Genomic DNA, 18,752 nt, shown 5'->3' on the forward strand with positions numbered 1-18,752 from the left:
AGAGATTGGATTTGACTGTTTCTTACCTTCACATTTTCAAGTAAAAAAATGATTCCTAACTCTACAATGGATTTTTATCATGTGAAGAGTACTTTCATATTTGTAAGAAGTTGGATTTTTGGTTTTTTTTCCATTACTACTTTTCTGGGTTTACTAATAATGGAAACTAAATTAAATTTACCTTGACCTGGTGCAATGCAGAGGGAGTGGCTGCAGACCAAAGTTTGGGAGACCTCATGCTCCATTGCACCTATCCCCATCAATGACGGCTAAATTGTGGTAGAAGATGTTTAAACAAAATGAAAAGTATTCAATGAGAAAAATGTAGGAAGACCAACAGTGTATGTAAGAACTCAGAACTCAAAGAAAGCAGAGGTATTATCTTTTGTGTGATGTAAGTATTCAGCCTGGGAGTTTTAGTATGGTGTAGCTGTTGCACTTTAAATTCACACTGGCTTATTGCACACAAGCCCTGAGACAAGGGTCTCAGCTGCAGATATTGCAGAGATTAATCTTATTAATGGAACTGCTAATTGGTGTTTGACTTCTAATTATAGTAACAATAGGCCATAACAATCAATCCTCACCTTTACTGGGGCACATTAGGACTCTTTATCATAAAAATGATTTCCTTTGGGACTTACTGATCTTATTTCTATCTTCTGGAAGGCTGGCTTTCAGCAAAGGTACAGTATCCCAACTAGCAAGTACTTTGGAAGCTTAGCTAATTAACTGGTAGAGAAAATGCATGGTCCTAAAATATTCAATATCTAAGTACATTAAGAAGTACAATGCTCTTGACAAAATTGTTTGAAAGATAATGGGAAAAGTATGTCAAAATATGAGCAGTGATGTCTTTTATAATCTTAAAGAAATATGTAATTTTGTCTCACAGTCCTTGGTAGCTTTCCCATAGCTTTTAGTGAGAGGAAATCCAAGCAGTTATTCTAAATTATTCTATTTTGTTTTTTTCTCTCCAGGATAAATCCTGTGAGATTCATCATCTCATTTACAAGATGAGTCTCAGGAGATGAAAAGCACATACAACTTGATTACATATTCCTATTGATCATCTTCCATCCACAACAATAAAAATCAACTCCAAATACAAATCTAACAATATTACTAATTCATTACAACCAGTACTTTTCTTCATTAACTTTATTGTTTTCAGCATACTTAGCATGTGCAAATACAGCAATTATATGTTGAACAAGAAAAGGTCTTCTCCTTACATTGTAGGATAAATAAAAAGGCACTGCATTAGAGCTGATCAAAGACTGTTCAGAGATATAGCTCAAATCTTGTTCAAAATAAGTCTTTATAGCACTAGATAGCTGAGCAAGGTAAACTCAGCATGTACATCACTAAGTGTGTTTAGTTTCCATTTTAAAAAGTAATTTTCAGTGTCAGAGAAAACATGGTAGGGATGACTTACCTTGGAAAAATTGTAATGGCGCCCCTGTCTGTCTGTCCAACCATCTCTTTTCTTGGAGCTTCTTCCTCCCACCGCGTGTGGAGTGAGAACTGGTTTTGTGTGCTATGCCACGATGTTCAGCATAGCATACAAAACCAGAGCAGCACTGGTGGAATTCTGCAGTGGGTCAGGAGCAGCTGTGGGAGCAGCAAAGCCCTGCTTTCACCCCAGTGGGAGCTTTTCAAAGAAGCACAGCCTTCCTGAGACATGGCATGGCCACACACTAGAGCACTTCACCAGAACTGTCCTTTCCCTTGAAACAATTTTATACTTGAGAACTTTCACATTTCCTTTACAAAAAATATAATAGTATTTGTGAAGAGAAATTTCCAATCATCACCTAAGTACAATCCAGTGCTGTGATGGAAGACCACAACAGCTTTGGGGACTGCCTGTCCATCAGAACTATGACATCAATGTGACCAATTGCTTCACTCCAAATTCTTAAATAACTGTATCTATATAATTTATTTGTCCTACAGTCCCAAAATATTTCCCTTGCTTTTCTACATGCTGAAGTACCACCAATCATTTTTCTGTCCTATTAACATCTCCCTTGACAAATTTTACAATGCAGTTATCCAGTTTCAATACAAATCTCTTCAATTCTTGGAAAATTGTAACAATGTGAAGTATTACAAGGCATACTGCACCAATTAATTTATTTTCTTAGTATGATTTGGTCATTACAGTGATATAAGGTAACTGAAGATATTACAACTTTTTTCATCTGCTAGGGTGGAGTTGAGAGCTCCACGAGTATATGTATATGAAAATATGAGACTGTATAAAGACTATGCAATGTTCTTTCTCTTCCACTTGAAATAATGGCATGTTCTGGACCCTAATCACATTAAGTGAATGTATATTTCTTATGGCTTCATTGGTATCTGGCCTTTAACCTTTATAGATTTCATGTGCAATTTGACCGCTCTGAGATGCTTCTAGAGTAAACAATAAAAAAAAAGAAATGCAGCAATAATATGCTGGTGGTGTAGACAGGGTACTCTGTTCCTGGACAGGAAAACTTGGTTATTTTTAATATATTCCAGTATAAAGGTGGGTGTATGAGTACATAGATAAGAGTGATTGATGATTTGAGAAGGGGAATAAGGAGCTGGAGAACTAGGGATAAAGATTTCAAGAACATGAATGCAATATGGTATTCTCACTGTGTTGTATTTGAGAAGGTGCTTATGGAGTCAAAAGAGAAATCAGAAAGACAATGGGTTTTTTATAGGGTTTGCAGCAATTCAAAACTTACGATCAGCAGTGCCACCATAATTATGGAGCATGTTTGGTACATACAAGATTTCGTGAGCTTGATTGCCCGGTTCCTGAAGTCCATTTAAGTACTTGGAGTTGTAGTTTTTAATTTTTCCAAAGACTTGGCTAAATATGTTTACATTTTTGTGGAAAGAGAAGATGCAGCTAAATAAATTATGCATCTATTATTGCCAGAAAGGGAAGAAATGTAAAAAAATTATATTTTCTACTGTATAGTATTTCTGATTTCTTTCTCATAATCGCTATGTTTCACCTAGACACTGCTGCATGTAAAGTTTGCTTTAGTCTCTTATAGCTGAAATTTCATTCTGGCTTTTGATATCCATGCAACAAAACTAGTGCCAAAAGTCCAGCTACATTCATAGCTGTTCTAGTAGGCAAATTAATTTTTAGCAAAGCTCCAGTATTAGCTGCAGTCAGGAAAGGATCCTGTTTTGTGGACTCTGGTAGGAATTCTGCAGAAATAAAGTTTGTTCTTGAAGGTGGCTTGTTAGCATATAGCTGTCTCTCCATCATCACTTGTTTGGGGTTAATGTTGCTTGAATTGGTTGATGTCATTTTATCCCTTCTTAAAGTGTGTAGATTGAATCATTCTGGGATGAAAGAACCGAAAAATGAAAGCATGAAGTTTTCAGCTACCTTATATTTTAATAAGGTAAAAATAGATGGAAATTGTGCCATGGTATAATAGTAAGTCATTTTTTTAATCAAAGGACACATTTTTCTCAATATCACACCATACGCCATTTGCATAAAGTATATAGGAATAATAATGACAAAACTTTGCAGACCTCAACAGCACCAAATGCTTGTTACTGTGCTGATATGGTCCCAGAAGCAGCAGTCACTGCCTTGCTCCAAAAGGTTTATTATCCTTTCCCTGCTGGCAATTCTGTCAACACACCTGGTGTAAGGAGCAAGGTCTCTGAGAAGTCTGCTGTCTCCCTTTAGCTATTGGTCTCTTTCCTTGTACATGGCAGGCAATACCCATCTGCTGCATACTTCTGCTTTGTGAAAAGCAAAAGTGAAGTATTCCCATTAAAAAAAATAATGTATGGTATTAATATCCCTATTCAGTTCAGAACACTGAAGGTTCAGGAGGGGAGAGGAGAGCGCCTGTGATAACCATACTTTTTAATTGCTGATTAACAGAAATGTAGTTACAGCTGTTCAGAATACAACAGATTTACTTCATAGTAGGAGCTATCTGTGGTTGTGCAACCAATATGTTTGGAATGTTTTTATCCCCTCTGTATCTTGGGTATTTATGGGTATTTCAGAATTCACAGTAATTGTTATATAAGCATGATAAAAAATTATATATATAGTTATAAAATAAACTCCAACCCTATCTGGTACACTGTATTCTAGTGATTCACATTTTATTTTTAATGCCTTTTTCTTGTGCAGTTAGACATATGAACAATCTATTCTCTTAACAGGACTGCTCATTTATCAAGTGTTCATTCTTCATGGCATAAAAAAGGTTACCTTCTTTTTGCTCTCACATAAAAAGGTTCCATGTATTTCAGGTGTCATTAGTACTAGAGATTTAATGTCAAGGTTAGTGCACCTTATCTTTCAGCTACATTGAATACAATTACAGACAAACTCTTCAGAAAGATTTCAGAGAAAAACTGGAAGTAATAAGTCAAGCTGGCAGTCTCAGAATAGCTGACAGTGCACAGGAACGGGAGTTTCTATTAACAATGGTTCCAACTGTCTCCCATAGTCATTGCAAATAAAACTACAGACATGCTTCAGTCTTGCAGGGCTGAGAAAAAACTAATAAAAGCTAGGAAAAATTATGTTCAAAAAATTAATTATTAGTAGCCTATTTCTTGCACTTACCTGTGAGATCTTTTATTTCCCTTCATATCTTTTTAGCTGCTTTTAGTGCAGGTATTTAAATATTTTAACTAAATAAACCACAGAGTAGTCAAAACTATTTTTAAACCATGATGTGAAATTTCTTATGGAATGGATGCATGATGAGTTGTAGTTGGAGGATCCATGTTATTGAGGGGCTGTAGAGCAAACATGGGTAATCCTGGATGCATGGGCAGCTGGATGTTGCCTACAAGCAGTCTGGCTGATACATGCTGCCTTCATATGGGGAGGAATGTTGCTCATTTCCATAAAAAATTATGTGATTTTCTCCATCATCATGTTCCTTTTGATTTCTGCTGTGGTGATAGCAAGGTCTTCCAGTCTACAAATGAATCCTTTGGTTCATACCTCATCTTTTGAGGGCTTTGGTCAACATATGTTATTTAGTTCTGAGTCTTACTGTCTGTCTTTGCATCATGTATCCTACCATCACATTTTCCTAAAGCCATGCTACAACAGCTGTTGCCAAAGCTTTTGATCACCTCCTATCTTGCCATTTTTTTGACTCATGTTTCCAATACCTAAAACTTGCTCACTTCATCCAAAGGGAAGGCCTTCATGCTAACTCCATTGTAAACTCTTTTCTTGGCATGCTCTTCTTTCACCCCATCAGTTTTTAATGTCTTATTTTTGTTTTTGACTATTAGAAATATAATACGTTTGTTTCAGTGAAAAAGTGGTGGTTTTGCTGTTTCTAATCCAGTTGCTGTTGTGCAGAGGTGGGCTTTCTTGTGAGCTTTTTTTTTAAGTGGCTGCTGGTATTCATTTTTGAATTAACATTGCAGAATTTAAACTTAGTCTGAATTGTCTAGAAACTTCACAGGGAAATAACTCTATAAAAGTTCTGTATGATGTTTACTGTGTTCTGTTTAGACCTTTAAATTAGCCTGATGGCCCTTCGGGTTGTATAACGAATCAGGGCTTGCATTTGTTTCACATTGCACAGGATTCATATTTGCTTGGAGTCTCCTTACAGAAGTGCCACCTTGTTAGTATAAGTGGTTTTGTCAGTATTAAAATGAGTTAATTGTACAAAGAGCAGGTGGTAGGATGACCTTATTGCAAAATATTCTTGTTAACTAAATGCAGTAAACAGGGTTTTTTACCATAGTACCTGTTCAGTTTACATAAGACTGGCATTGCCTGGAATTAATGGAATTCTTTTTAATTTTGTAAACATTTTTTCTAAGACTCTGTTAAATCAAATTTGCCTTTTGTCTTTCAAACAATTTCAGAACACAGATAAAATTTTTTGGTCAGTTTAACCAGGACATTTTGTAAGTGGATTGTCAGACTGGAGATGTGCTGTTAACATTGGTTTATGTTCTTTAGCCACTGGCTAAGCATTCACTGAGGATACAAGAAGTTCAGGTTTGTCTTTCTCAAGAATTTGGAAGGATGCAAAAGTACTCCTCTGTCTGAATTTTCGAAAAATTTCTCTAAACAGAGGGATATAGGACATCTAGGTCAGGAGTGCCTGAGTTTGTAATGTTGTTTCCCTCCTGGTAACTTAGTGAAGCGGGATCTGGAGTCCAGGTGTCCCAGCCTTCTCTCCCATAATCTCCTGCAGACTGACTTTTTTCACTCTTTTGCCATCTGGCTGAATGAATAATTCAAGGTTTTGTGTAAGAGCTGAGTAACTGGGCAGGAGTGGCTGAGGAAGGAGGTGTGAGGCTGCCCTGGCCTTGAGAGCTGGGTGGCTGCCTGATGGGAGACCCAGATTTCCAAGTGATGCATGCTTCAAAAGAGGGGCTTGGACTGGAAGGACAATTCTCTGCAGTCAGGTTGTCAGGTGGCATGTCCAGTACTTAAGTTCTTCCTCTCTTTCACAGTTTTATGACTTCCAAATGCTGTCTGTCACTTGGTGTTTGGGGGACATTGGCATATTTTTAAGCGATAAATATATCTTTGCTTGTGCTGACAAATTTTCACTTTTGCCTCGTTGCATCTTTTCACCCCCATACCATCTATAAACACAAAAAGGCAGGAAGATAATTGTCTCCAATAGTAATTTTCTGACTGGAAGGTGTTGCATCTTTTCATCCCCATACTATCTATAAACAAAAAGGCAGGAAAATAATTGTCTCCAATAGTAATTTTCTGACTGGAAGGCAACATATGCAGCTGACTAGAAAGGTACTTGAAATCATCTTATAGGTGTTTTCTCAGAGATGACACTTGAGGTATTTGAGACAACTGTTTTTCCACCTGCTGTGAAGGATGAGTTGCCTTTTGGACACTTAAATATTTCCGTTAAAGCAGCAGATTGAAAAGCAGATGAGAAAGTTCAAAGCCAAGGCTGAAAGTTCAGTTTCAACTTTTAGTTTTCTGACTTTTGTCACTTTGTGTCACAACCTAACTATTGTTTTCACTTAGAGTTATTAATTAAGAAATACTAAGTTTACCCATTTAAAATCTGTTATCTTTCTTCATAGAAAATGAAAGTGAATTTCATTCCTTTTAGTATCCTGTGTTAGATAATAATTGAGAGAATAATAGATTCCAGGGACCTTTGATCTACCATTACTGTAAAATAAAAATAAAACTTAATTTTTTTTCTCCCACTGACCATAATGATTTTAACCTTGTGTACTAATTTGAATGGGCTTGTGGGGGCAGAGTCTTAAATGAGACAAAAATGAAGGAAAAATTGCTAATGCTGCCACTGTATATCTAATGAGCACTGTGTAATAAACCATAACCTCTTCAACATTTCTGTGGAAAATGGTGTGATTATTTTGGATGGCTGGCCCTCTGTGTACGGCTCATTACCATCTGGCATAATGTGTATTGATATAGCCTGTAATTGTCAACTCTTATTTGACATGCTGCCTTTAATAAATGTGACTTGCATGGCTAGAACCTCCTAATGGTTATATGGAAAACTGTAATTAAATAAAATATGTATACTTATGTAAAATACACACCCTTATATCCATAAAATAATTTTGTAGAGGGTCTCCGTTTTTCTTTATCTCCTGTTCTTAGTGGGAATATTTGTATGTATTCCCAGGTTAGTACTGCATTACCAGTGTGGATAACTGAATATGTGAAGACAGACATGAATCTTGAATGTAGGTTGTTTCCTCTTGCAGAACTTGCTTCAAATACATTTTGAAATATTAATTTTCTGTGCACTGTAAGACAGAATTAATATACCTGCTGTAATAGAGCAGGTTCCCTGCCTGATGGTGGCTTTGTGTGCTCCTGCACTGGGAATGGGAGGTAACTCTAATGGGCCAAATGGCACCGGTTTTGGTGCTTCTCCTGAAGAAGGTGGCTGGAATAAATGCATTTGTAAATCTCAATGTTGAAAGTATTTATACCTCCTTAAAGGAAAATGGGCTTCTGGCCAATGGTAAGTTTTCAGATAGAGGGACCAACATATGCTGCTGATCTAGTCATACATATTCTGTTTATTATCTGAAAAATTTCCTTTCCTTGCCTTCACTGTTCATTCATATATGAATAACTGAGAGGTATCATTCTGGTAGTTGTATTGGCTGCCTTACAAAACATAGGATTTCCCCCATGATTTAAAGTTTATTTAATAAACTTTAATATTAATGCAATGGGTGTTCATCTGGTGTTTCCTTCAATGGCACTGTTAATGGAGAATCCATTGTTGCTCTTTTTAAGAGATTTTGGAAGGCACCTTCCCTTTATGCTTTTTGGATTTGCTTAGGTTCAGGCTATTGGATCTTATGTTTGCTTGATAATCAGCATATTTTGTTGACTTTGGTTTTTTGTAGTATAGATGCTTAAACTTTCTTTAAATATTTATGACCAAATCTACTGGTTTAATATCAGCCTTCTCCATGCATAAAATAGCTTTTGTTCCTCATTTCATCTGTTTTCTTTGCTTTGATTGTTAGGACAAAAACCTTGAGAACTCATACTTTCTCAAATTCTTCTTGACTGAAGTTTTCAAGTGATAACTTTTACTGGTATCAGAAACTCGGGGTTAACAGAGACACTACTTTTGCTAATACTCTTCCCTTAAATCATCTGTGGATGCTGCTGGTCTATTTGACCACAGCCACATTCTGTATCTCAGCTGATTATCTCAAATGACCTGTTCCTTTACCCTCCTTCCACCCTTTTCCAAACTTTGGGTGCTTTCTTCTGGAAAGAGTCTCTACTCCTGCATATCTGTGATCTGATTGATCTTTTTTTATTTTGCATTGCATATTTTAACTTGAGTAAAGCATATTGAACCAGCTCAGTTGAATCCATATTGAGGATTATTCACTCTCTTTGCTGTTTATTAGCTGTGTTATTAATTTTCTATTGTCATGTCTCCTGAGTGTAAGTTCTCTGGACCTGCTCACTGTAAAATCTTACCCACTTCATGACCAATATTCACTTCTGGGCTAAGAGATGTAAACACCTGCTTGTGCAAATAGGTTGCTTAAAATATAACGGGCTTTCTACAGTGCCTTGCCTTTCTGCAGTTTTGTTTCTGCCTAACCTTACATAATGGACCAGTGCAGTTCTTTAAGTTGTTCTTGGTTTTGAGGCTTTTTTAGTATATCTGTTTTTAAATTGCTGTTGCTCAGCTCCCTCTCCATCTCTGCATTTTCTCATCCAGTCCTTTATCAGTTTTCTTCCTTGCCTAGCTTGTCTGGTTTTTGTTTGTTCCTATCAGTTTTTTGGTTTGTCTAAGCTAGATAGGGAAGGAATTATAGCTGATTCAGCTTTGTCTAAACCACAATTGTTTTGCTTTTTGTTTTAGTTTTTAATCAGCTTAGTCTTTTTAATTGGGGATTTGTGGCTCTTTGGTCATATAGCAAAATTTTCATAAGGAGTTTCCAAAAAGTATTCAGTTGTTTGTTTTTTTTTAATTTATCTAACTGATTCAGCATTGAAAATATTGCAAATGTATAACATGCCTGTGAATATTATCTGTCGTATTTATAAAGAATGTTTGCATGCTGTTTTAGATTATATTGTTTTCATATAACACATGTATTGAACTCATGTTCACTTGTACCTAAATTTGTCTGAAATGAGCTCTTTGTAGCAAATTAATCTTTATTGTAGAGAAATCAGGTTAAATGCAACATTTCTTGAGCTAGCAAAATTCCTTTTAGAAATTCAGCCTAGTGTCAGTACATTGTCAATATACCGACATATTGCCATCATAGATTATTGCATGAATTGAACGTTGAGTATCTGCATCATTATTTACAAAACGAGAGAATTAGGTCTTTGAAGAAGTAAACATCTTAGCTCATGCTATTACGTGATGAAGTACTTAATATAGTCTGCATAGCTGTTCATATAGTCTATAACAGATACCAACTGGAATTTCAACCTGCCTTTTATTAGAAGCTTAAATCTTAATAATTGCTTTATAAAAACACAATATTGCATTTGACAGCTTTACTTCATTTTGGAAATGTGACTCTTCCCATAGGGATAATCACTGATTTTAAAATGTGATTATGATATGTGATTTTGTAAGTTTGACAATACACTTATAAATTAGTAGCTCTAAATTTTATTACTGATTTTTGGCATCAATATTCAAGTAATCCAAGAAGTCTTTTTCTAGATAATAATTTTTTCTTTCGATCTTCAGGTGAACACTCATGGCTTTTCCTTTGGTTTGTTCAGTTAGGTTAAGCTAGCCATCCTTCCTTTAAAAAATAAAAAACCCATAAAACCTAAGCTCTAAAGCTATTTTTTAAACAATACTTACGTAAATACTGGTTCATGTTTTGAGTCTGTTTCTTCTCTAGCAGGGTAGGAAGGATCTCTAAGAACAGGAAAAGTAATTGATATTTCCCTTTTTAACAGTTTCTAGTGCTTATGAAATCTATAATAACTGAAATAAGATTCAAAGCTATTTAAGTTTCATATGTCCTGGTTTGTAGGGATTAAAAAACATACCTAGGCCTGTCACCACATCTCACTGTTCTTTTAATACCTATCCCTTGCAGAATGTCCTTTGTATCCTTCTTGCTAATAAAGTTCCAACATGACAAGATTTGTCTGTACAGCAAGTGCATCTGATTCATGTGCATCTGATTCCATGTCAGCCTAGACTGCCTGCTCCTCATTGTTCACATAGCTGCATTGTCTCTGGTTTCTGGATCTTGCAGTAGCTAGGTACTTCTTACTGAGCAGGTTTCCTCTTGATATTCCCTTCTTTATTGGTCCCAGCCTGTGTGCCTGCCTCTGGGAACTGGAAAACATCAGTTTGACTTAGTGATTCTGGTGGTATTTTCCTTCTGGCTTTTCAGATTAACACTTTTTCCTTTTAAACTGAACTTGAGGTAGTGATCCTTACCTGTGTACAGTATGTCTTTGTCTAGATTCTCTCACCTATTTTCCTTAATTGATGCTTTTGTTTCCAGGCTGAGATTATTTTTCTTTGAGGCTGTGTTGAAAGGGGAGTTGCCCTGATGAGGCCACCCAACCCAAGGACAATGTGCTATAGGTTATGATCCCTGTTCTTTGGCCACTGATGCTGATTGTAGGAGTAAGCCAGACACAAGTTCAGCAGTTAGGGCTTTGTTTTGCTGGGGATGATGGTGCAAGTGTGGATTCTTGCAGCCTGCTATGGGGAGCTGGCTCCCAGGCTGGAGGGCTCCTGGCTACGCTGTGGTGACACAGTGGTGGCCGTGTTGGCACATCAGTGGCACTAGGCAGAATCTGATACAGGTTGGTTCACTTGCATGTTGCTGTCTGGAGTACAAAATGGGAATTGGTTGTTCTGTGGTACCCCTAACAATGCAGTCAAGACCTGTGAAAACCCTTCTTCAAAATTCCTGCACACAGGACCCTGACTTCAAGTCAGGCTTTTCACTCTCCACTGTCAACCACCTACAATGCTTAGGGAAACTGGCTTGCCAAGTTCAAGTGAATGTTTACCCACTAAAAATCAGAAAACATTTTCAAATCCTATAATGGGCTGAGGGAAGATCTTACTAAGACACATTATGGAAAAGAGCCTAAGCAATAGTTGGTGGTGGGGGTGACAGAGAGTGAAAATGTAAGATCTTTTAAAAAATAAATAAAGAAATACAGGAAGGAGCATTAGTAGAAATTTTACTTCAAAAACTTTGTGATACTAGGAAGGGAAGGAGATGAAAGTGGTAGGATACGTAGCCAGTTTAAAAATAAAGTGATTGTTAGGAATGCAATTAAACATCATACTCAATGAACTTCATAGACCGGATGTCTTTCAACTTGATTTATCCCTCAGGTGGAAGACACTCCTACATCTTAAGACCAAGACAGAAGGAACCGCAGAAGTCTTGGTCTCTAACCTTGTTAAAGGATAGGAGTTGGTAGATGCTTTCTGCTGGTTAACAGATACATGAGTCATGGTAATGCAGTGAATATTTAGTGTTCTGCTCAAATCTGCTGCTTTACCTTGAAAATTTTCCCTGTTAGTGAAATCACAACATCTGCCATACATGTTGACTGGCCTAAACACCTTCCCCCTGCCATTTAATTTCTTGTAAAAGACACCATACACAAGATGGAAATGAGACTCCAACACAGTGATGCTATTTGTTACTCACTATGCATTGTTCTTCTAATCATGGCTTTTTAACTTTGACAGATGAATGGGAAAAAGAACTGTAAAAATCACTGCCCTTTTTTGCTGTGTAACTAAGTGAACAATCTTGGTGCAGCACCAGCTAGTACCCAGGGCATACAGGATCAACGTGAATGTAGTTTAAGTGCCTTCGTGTCTTCACAGAACTTTTCTTTCTGTTCATGGTTCACAAAAAATGTAAAATCAGATAATAAGTGCTACCCAAATATATAGTCAATACCTGAAATAATTGCTTTAATTATTTAGTTAATGCTTTTTCATATGTAATTTTCCATTGAAGATGCTATTTCTTTTTATTTCAAATTCATAGGTATGTGTATATAAAGATTATTATAGTTGTCACTGAAATGGAATAGATGCTGATACTTTTAATTTTTTTTAAAGTCCTGAATGTAAGGCTTTTCATCCAAATCAATCCTTTTTGTATTGAAGGGAAACTATTGAATTGACAATCACAAAGAAAATGTTCAAATCTTGGGTGTGTACTGTTAGTCATTTTAATTCAAAGCTTCAATGATAAGAGTTCTTAAAGAATTTTTGATCTATCAGTTTCATTATCTTTGTTCATTGTAGTTGCCTCAAAAATTTTCAAATGTGGTTTTTAGTGGCTAATTTAAGTCTTTGGCCCATTTCTATAAAATATTATACCTGAAAATGAGATTTTCAATTATTAATTTTTATTTTTTTTTTTGCATAGTCTACCATCCCTTGAGAAGCCAGGTGTAGTTCTGAAGGTTAGCTGATAGTGAAAGGTGTACTAACTCAAGCTCAATACAACTGTACTATTTCATGTCTCTTTTATCATATGTTTTGCAGAATCCTATTGTTTCTTTTTAGAGTAGGACTTGAAATTAGGAACTTTGGTGGTGGTTTGCAGGGAATTCTTGCTTCAGAGGTGAACAGCGTGGAAGTGTGTCAGCATTTAGTGATAAAGCTTTTCTGATTCTTAGCACGCTTCCATTTGGGAACTTCGTGTGTTTAGAAATGTTGACTGTTTTCTCAGTACTGCCTTGTACCAAGGTAAGTGCAGATAATTCTTGTGGCAGCCACTTCTGGTTTTTTGTGACTGTGGGCTCTGGAGAGAAAACAGGATGGAGGCAGTCAGAGTTTGTCATCCCATTGCCTTCTTTCTAAGTCCATTGCTAAAACATTACATTTTTTTGTATGTTGGGATTGGTTGCTTTCAAATACGAAATTATTTGATCACTGAATTGTATTCAGATGGAGAAAGCCGTGTATAGTATTTCTTCAGCCGTTTAGCAGCAACTTGGTAACAGCAGTGTTTATTTGTTGGATACTGGTCTTTACAAAGTCATGTCAAGGATCCTCCTGTACCTGTGGCATTGTGCACTTGTTACTGTGCCTGGATATTCTAGGGATTATCACAAAAAGCATTAAAAAATGCATTGCCTGGGATTTCTGCAATAGCGTTGATTCTTGTATTTTTTAGTCTGCTAGGGAGAGAGAGTGGAAAAGCAGTATGTAAGATCAGAATTAGACATAGATTATCTGCCTAATATGATTCTTGTTAGCACAAATAATGTGAATACTATTTGAAGAACAAACGGATTATAGAAAAAGAAATGAAAACATCCAGATCCTGAGCATGTGGAAAGCATGACACTGATGTATTTGTGTAACCTTTTCATGAAGAGTGATGCTGAAGTCAAAGAGGGGATTTTGATTTCCTTCATTAAGAGCTTATTAAATGAAGAAATAGGACAGTCGTTGTTTTGCTTCAATAGTTGGGGGTCACAGAGGCGGGCCTGGTCTCCTCAGGATATTAATGCCTGCTTTCAGCCGGGGGAAATGAGCCGGAGTGAGCTGCAGCTTTATGTGCTCGTCACTAGGGATCCCCATATGTCCTGGGATCTGCGGCAGTCGGGAATGGCAGAGCTGGGCGGCGGGAGCAGAGGGCTCTCATTGCTATTCATACCAGGTAGCTCGGCTCAGTCTGCCCAGAGCAAGTCTGTTTCATGTTGATCAGCTGTCCATCTGATAAACCGAATTGATACGGACATTTCCTCCAAGGGCTGCCCTGACAATGACAGCAGGAGCATCGGGATGTCTTGTTAGTCTTTTTCTCCGAGCTTGAAAATTTATTAACCCTTTGTTAGAGCGAGCCAAGCGTGATTACAATACTGCGACTGCGTTGTGTGAGTTTCTCCCTCGCGTCTTTGAAAAGCAGCCTCAGCCTTCAGATTTATTGTCTACATGGAGAATGACTGTTTGGTTTTTGAATTGTTTTTGTCTGTATGGTGCCAACAACTTGTGAATTATAAAGGCAGCTTTTAAAACAGCTTAGGGTTTTTTGTGTATGGTAAAATACATCAGGAACCTCTATTTATGCTCTCCCTCCAGCTCCTCTGCCTTTTGTGTGCTGCCCAGGCCGTGTGACTGTCCCATCTCCTCTCTCTTGCTAATTGACACTGGCCACTGCCCTGAAACAGGTGTTGCTGGGACTATTCACAGATCACATATATTTGGGGCAGAAGGTTACTTTAGATTAATGTGGTTTGGGGCAGTTGGAACACATGTGCACTGTCCAGAGGAAACAGAAATAATTTGTTCAGCGCTGTGCTAGTACTGAGGCAGAATCTAACCTGAGCATGTACCAGCTGGTATATTGTACGTGAAGATATGGATCAGTTTGGTTACTCAATGAATCAGTGCTTGGCCACTTCTGAGTAAGCACAGAGAACATAACACGCCTTTGTACTGTGTTTAATTAATTAGAACTTTAAGGCCTTTAGTAATCTGTTTAATTGTGGGCATGGATTGCATTTTGCTCATATGTGAAATCTCTGTGGTAGAAAGGGAAATGTTTGAGTCAGAGAAGGTGTGAATGTGCTGAAGATTTTGTAAGAATGCGTCCTGTGTGTATCTAGCATTAAAAGGATGCTCCAGTGCATTGCTGTGTTTCCTCCTCCCCTTGCCCCTGCTCAGTTATTTTGTCTGTTCAGCACCCCATTGTCCTGAGCTGAGGTGGCATCTCTGGGATTCTTAGAGTGACAGTCACTGTTGAGGGCTACAGGATTGAATTGGGGGAGTGGGGAGGAAGAGAGGGCTGTGATGATGACACTTTTCTTGCCTTTTCCAAAAAATTAAAATAAAGAGCAAGCCTCTATGGAATGACCTCTGTGGAAAGCCTCTCACAGGGATTTGTAACCCCTAAACCCAGAATGTATCATGCTATGTGTTGGAGTAAGAAGTGATTTGTAAACCTATCCAATAAAATTGGCCCCTTTGCTTGACCATCACCTTTGCTTCTGACTAAAACCACCAGTGAGATACCATTAGTACACAGTTTTAAGCTGTTTTTCCTCTCCTGCCTGAACCCATCTCCTTTGGTAGTATTGAACTGCAAGGTATTCTGTTATTAATTTAACTCTAATTTGAGCAGTCATTGACTGCAGCATTCTTACATTGTTTGGATTGGCTTGCTCAGGACTCCCCTGCTGATATGTCCTTTGTTTCTTTCCATCATTACTTTCTGCTTGGCATTTTCTTCATGTCAGTGTCCCTCAAGCTTCTGGTAGACAAAACAGAAAAAAAGAAAGCACCATAGAGGACTATATTGATTATTTTGCTTTATTTTGTGAAAGAATTCAAACAAAGGGCAGCATTCTCCCAAGTGGAGCTTGTGGTACCTGTGGTTTGCCTGGAAATACAGGCAAACTGTTAGTGACAGTTCTCTGTGTTTAACACCTCCTGGCTGTGGCTTCTAGAAGCACACAGAAGAGCTACATGATAATTAATAAAATACCTGTTTAGCACATGTAGTTGTTTGTTTATTTTCACTAAGAATCTCTGTTCTATTCATAGCATCAAACATAATTGTGCTTTTTTCTTTCTTTGTTTCAGTCAGAGAAGTCTGGCTGAGATTACGGAGCTGATCCATACTGCCTTTCTGGTGCATCGTGGCATAGTAAACATTGGTGAGCTCAAGTCCTGCGATGGCCCACTGAAGGATATGCAGTTTGGGAATAAAATGGCTGTTTTGAGTGGAGATTTTCTTCTAGCAAATGCTTGCACAAGCCTTGCACAATTGCAGAATACCAAGGTAAAAAAAAAATCCTCTACTGCCAAAGCAAGTAAATATTAGCAAGTATTTTGAAAGAGAGACCCCCTAAAAAAATCAGCAGTTATGTATGTATATATGGAGCATCATTTAAAAATCAGCAGGCTGACTGTTATAGCTGTAAATTTGGCAGTCTGCTGCTGCTGTGAACGTGTTTAACAGTCTCCTATGGAATTACTGTGATGATATCTTTAGTATACATTCTTAAGCACTGAAGTAATGGATGGATGGATGGTCAAATAGTGAATTTAAGGCATATGCAATGGTATCTTCATGACATGTCAGGCTACAATACCTCTGGAAAACTTCCAGTGAAGACATGTTTGGTCTGTTGTTTTCTTTTACTTTGTGCTTTGTGAAAGTTTTTCTGTCTTAGATAATTTGGGGAGCAAAAGACTTTACTGCTTTGTCTCAGGTGACTTTTTGCTTTTCATATTGTTAGGGATTTGGATGTGCCTGAATATTGGATTGCCCTACTAATGTGGATGTACTGGCTTCAAAGGACAGCTGCAGTCCAACCGCTTAGCCAAACTGTTTGAAACATTACAGGGAGATGTTTTTGATGAGAAACAAGTTGTGTATATGTTTTATCTTATAAAATGAGACTGATGGAGACATTGAGATCCTCTCCCAAGTCAGTTCTTCTTTTTGCCAGATAGTATCAACTACACAAAATAATTCTTGATCCACATTTATCTAGCTTGTTCTTAGAACCTCCAGTGGTGGAGAGAGATTCCTGGGCATCCCTGTGCCAGCCTAGTGTAGCACCTAACTGTGTGTATGGCTGAAGAGCTAAGTGTGCCATTCCAATGGAAACTCTACGTTTTGCAGAGGTGCTTTTCATACATTTCAAGATTGCTGCCATGCTGTAATGTAAAATAAATGTTTGTCATGTGCAATTGTCAATAATCATCATAGTTGTAATTGTCAACCTAAGTAGTCTGGTTTTTTTTAGATTCTCATGCTAAATCTCCTTGTGGTAGTAGAGTATTTCTGTGCTCCTTTGATCATGAGTATGAGAGTTTCTCTCAGAAGTGGTGTCATTTTCTAACACAGAGCTGAGATTCAAGAGAAGAGACAGAAAATTAGGTGTCAATCTGCTGGAATAGTGGGTTAAGCCATTATGGTGCTAACTTGTAGTAAGTATTAGCAAAAAAAGTTTAAATAGTGCACACCATAATCAAAATGGGGTGTAATTGATTTTAGTAATTATTATTAATTTGTATCAGTTCATTCTTTTTAGTACCCTGTAAGTTTCTCAAGACAGACCAAAGGATTTAACCTTAACTACATCATTTTTCTGTTTCAACACAAGAGGAAACTTTTACAAAATGTAGCAACTATTACTTTGCATTTAGTACATCATTAAGTATTGCAGCAGGAATGTATAATCCCTGAAGACTTGCCAGGAAACAAGCCTACAGTGAAATGAAGCACAAGTGCAAAGAAATACTTTTTTTTTTTTTTAAGCAATCATTATACTGCATGTTGGAAAATTCTGCCAAAACATTTTAGCACTTTTTTTCATTTTTCTGACATCTAAATACTTTCATAGCTTCTACATACGATAAGTGGGATGCCATTATGGAAACTGATTGACTTAGTAAATTATTCTTTTTCATACGTCTAACCCTACTAGCAAAGTTAGAAAAATTGAAATACAAGCTATAGAAATCTCTTGACAGGTGCAATGATTTAAACATACTGTATTTATTCTTTTGTAAATGATGAATTTTCAAATCTGGCATCTGTTTTTTAGCAGTGTGAAATAACTGTGACTTTTTTCCTTCATAATGTTTTGTGTTCTTTGATGTAAAAAGTAAAAATCACAGTACTGCTTTTTTTGCTGGCATTTAGCAAATTGGCTAATGAAATGAGCAGCATTTTATCATGCATGGTACTGACCATGGTAGCCATAACCTCCACAGACATGCACAGCTATTGTGTAGACCAGAATTTAAATTAAAGGGGGTTTTAACATAACTGAACTCATTGCTACCAGGATAATTTTATTGTCTGTTAAATTCATGTCTGAGCTCGTGTATGATGCATTTATCTCTCTGCTTCTCTCGGGGCTGACAATTAGACGTGAAATTCTGTAGTCGTAATGAAATGCAGAGCTATTTTATAATTGCCAAGGGTAAAATTAGCAAAGTCAATTATTTTCCCTTAGGCTTTCCCTGTAGATATTAAAAGGCTGCAAGGTAATTGCCTTAGGTAACACTTTGATTTTTAAATAACATTAAATATAGGAATTGTTGTTGTTAATTCCTAGTAATTTTCCTCTTCTTGCTACTGTTATAGAATATTACTATAATGATGTTAACAAGAATCAAGGCTCAGAGTTTGTGTTTTTGGGGTTTTCTTTTAAACTAGTGCTCGTATCTCTCATTATTTTGCTAAAGTTTTGCTAAAGAAGGTTTTGGGGTGGTGTTTTGGGTTTT

At 37.0% G+C, this 18,752-nt stretch overlaps 1 protein-coding gene across 4 annotated transcripts in view; it reads left to right on the plus strand.

Annotated features, from left to right (window-relative positions):
• PDSS2 (decaprenyl diphosphate synthase subunit 2) overlaps positions 1 to 18,752 on the plus strand; it is a 112,616-nt gene that overhangs the window by 53,938 nt on the left and 39,926 nt on the right. For all 4 annotated transcript variants that reach the window (XR_005629613.1, XM_039727252.1, XM_039727258.1 and 1 more), the window contains exon 3: positions 16,092 to 16,290. Coding sequence is in view for 3 of the 4 variants with exons in the window: in XM_039727252.1 (XP_039583186.1) it covers positions 16,092 to 16,290 (199 nt within the window). In the remaining variant the exon portion in view is untranslated. The remainder of the gene's footprint in view (positions 1 to 16,091; positions 16,291 to 18,752) is intronic.

Source organism: Passer montanus, unplaced genomic scaffold, assembly GCF_014805655.1.
Source record: "Passer montanus isolate IOZ18808 unplaced genomic scaffold, ASM1480565v1 scaffold11, whole genome shotgun sequence".
NCBI classification, from domain to species: domain Eukaryota; kingdom Metazoa; phylum Chordata; class Aves; order Passeriformes; family Passeridae; genus Passer; species Passer montanus.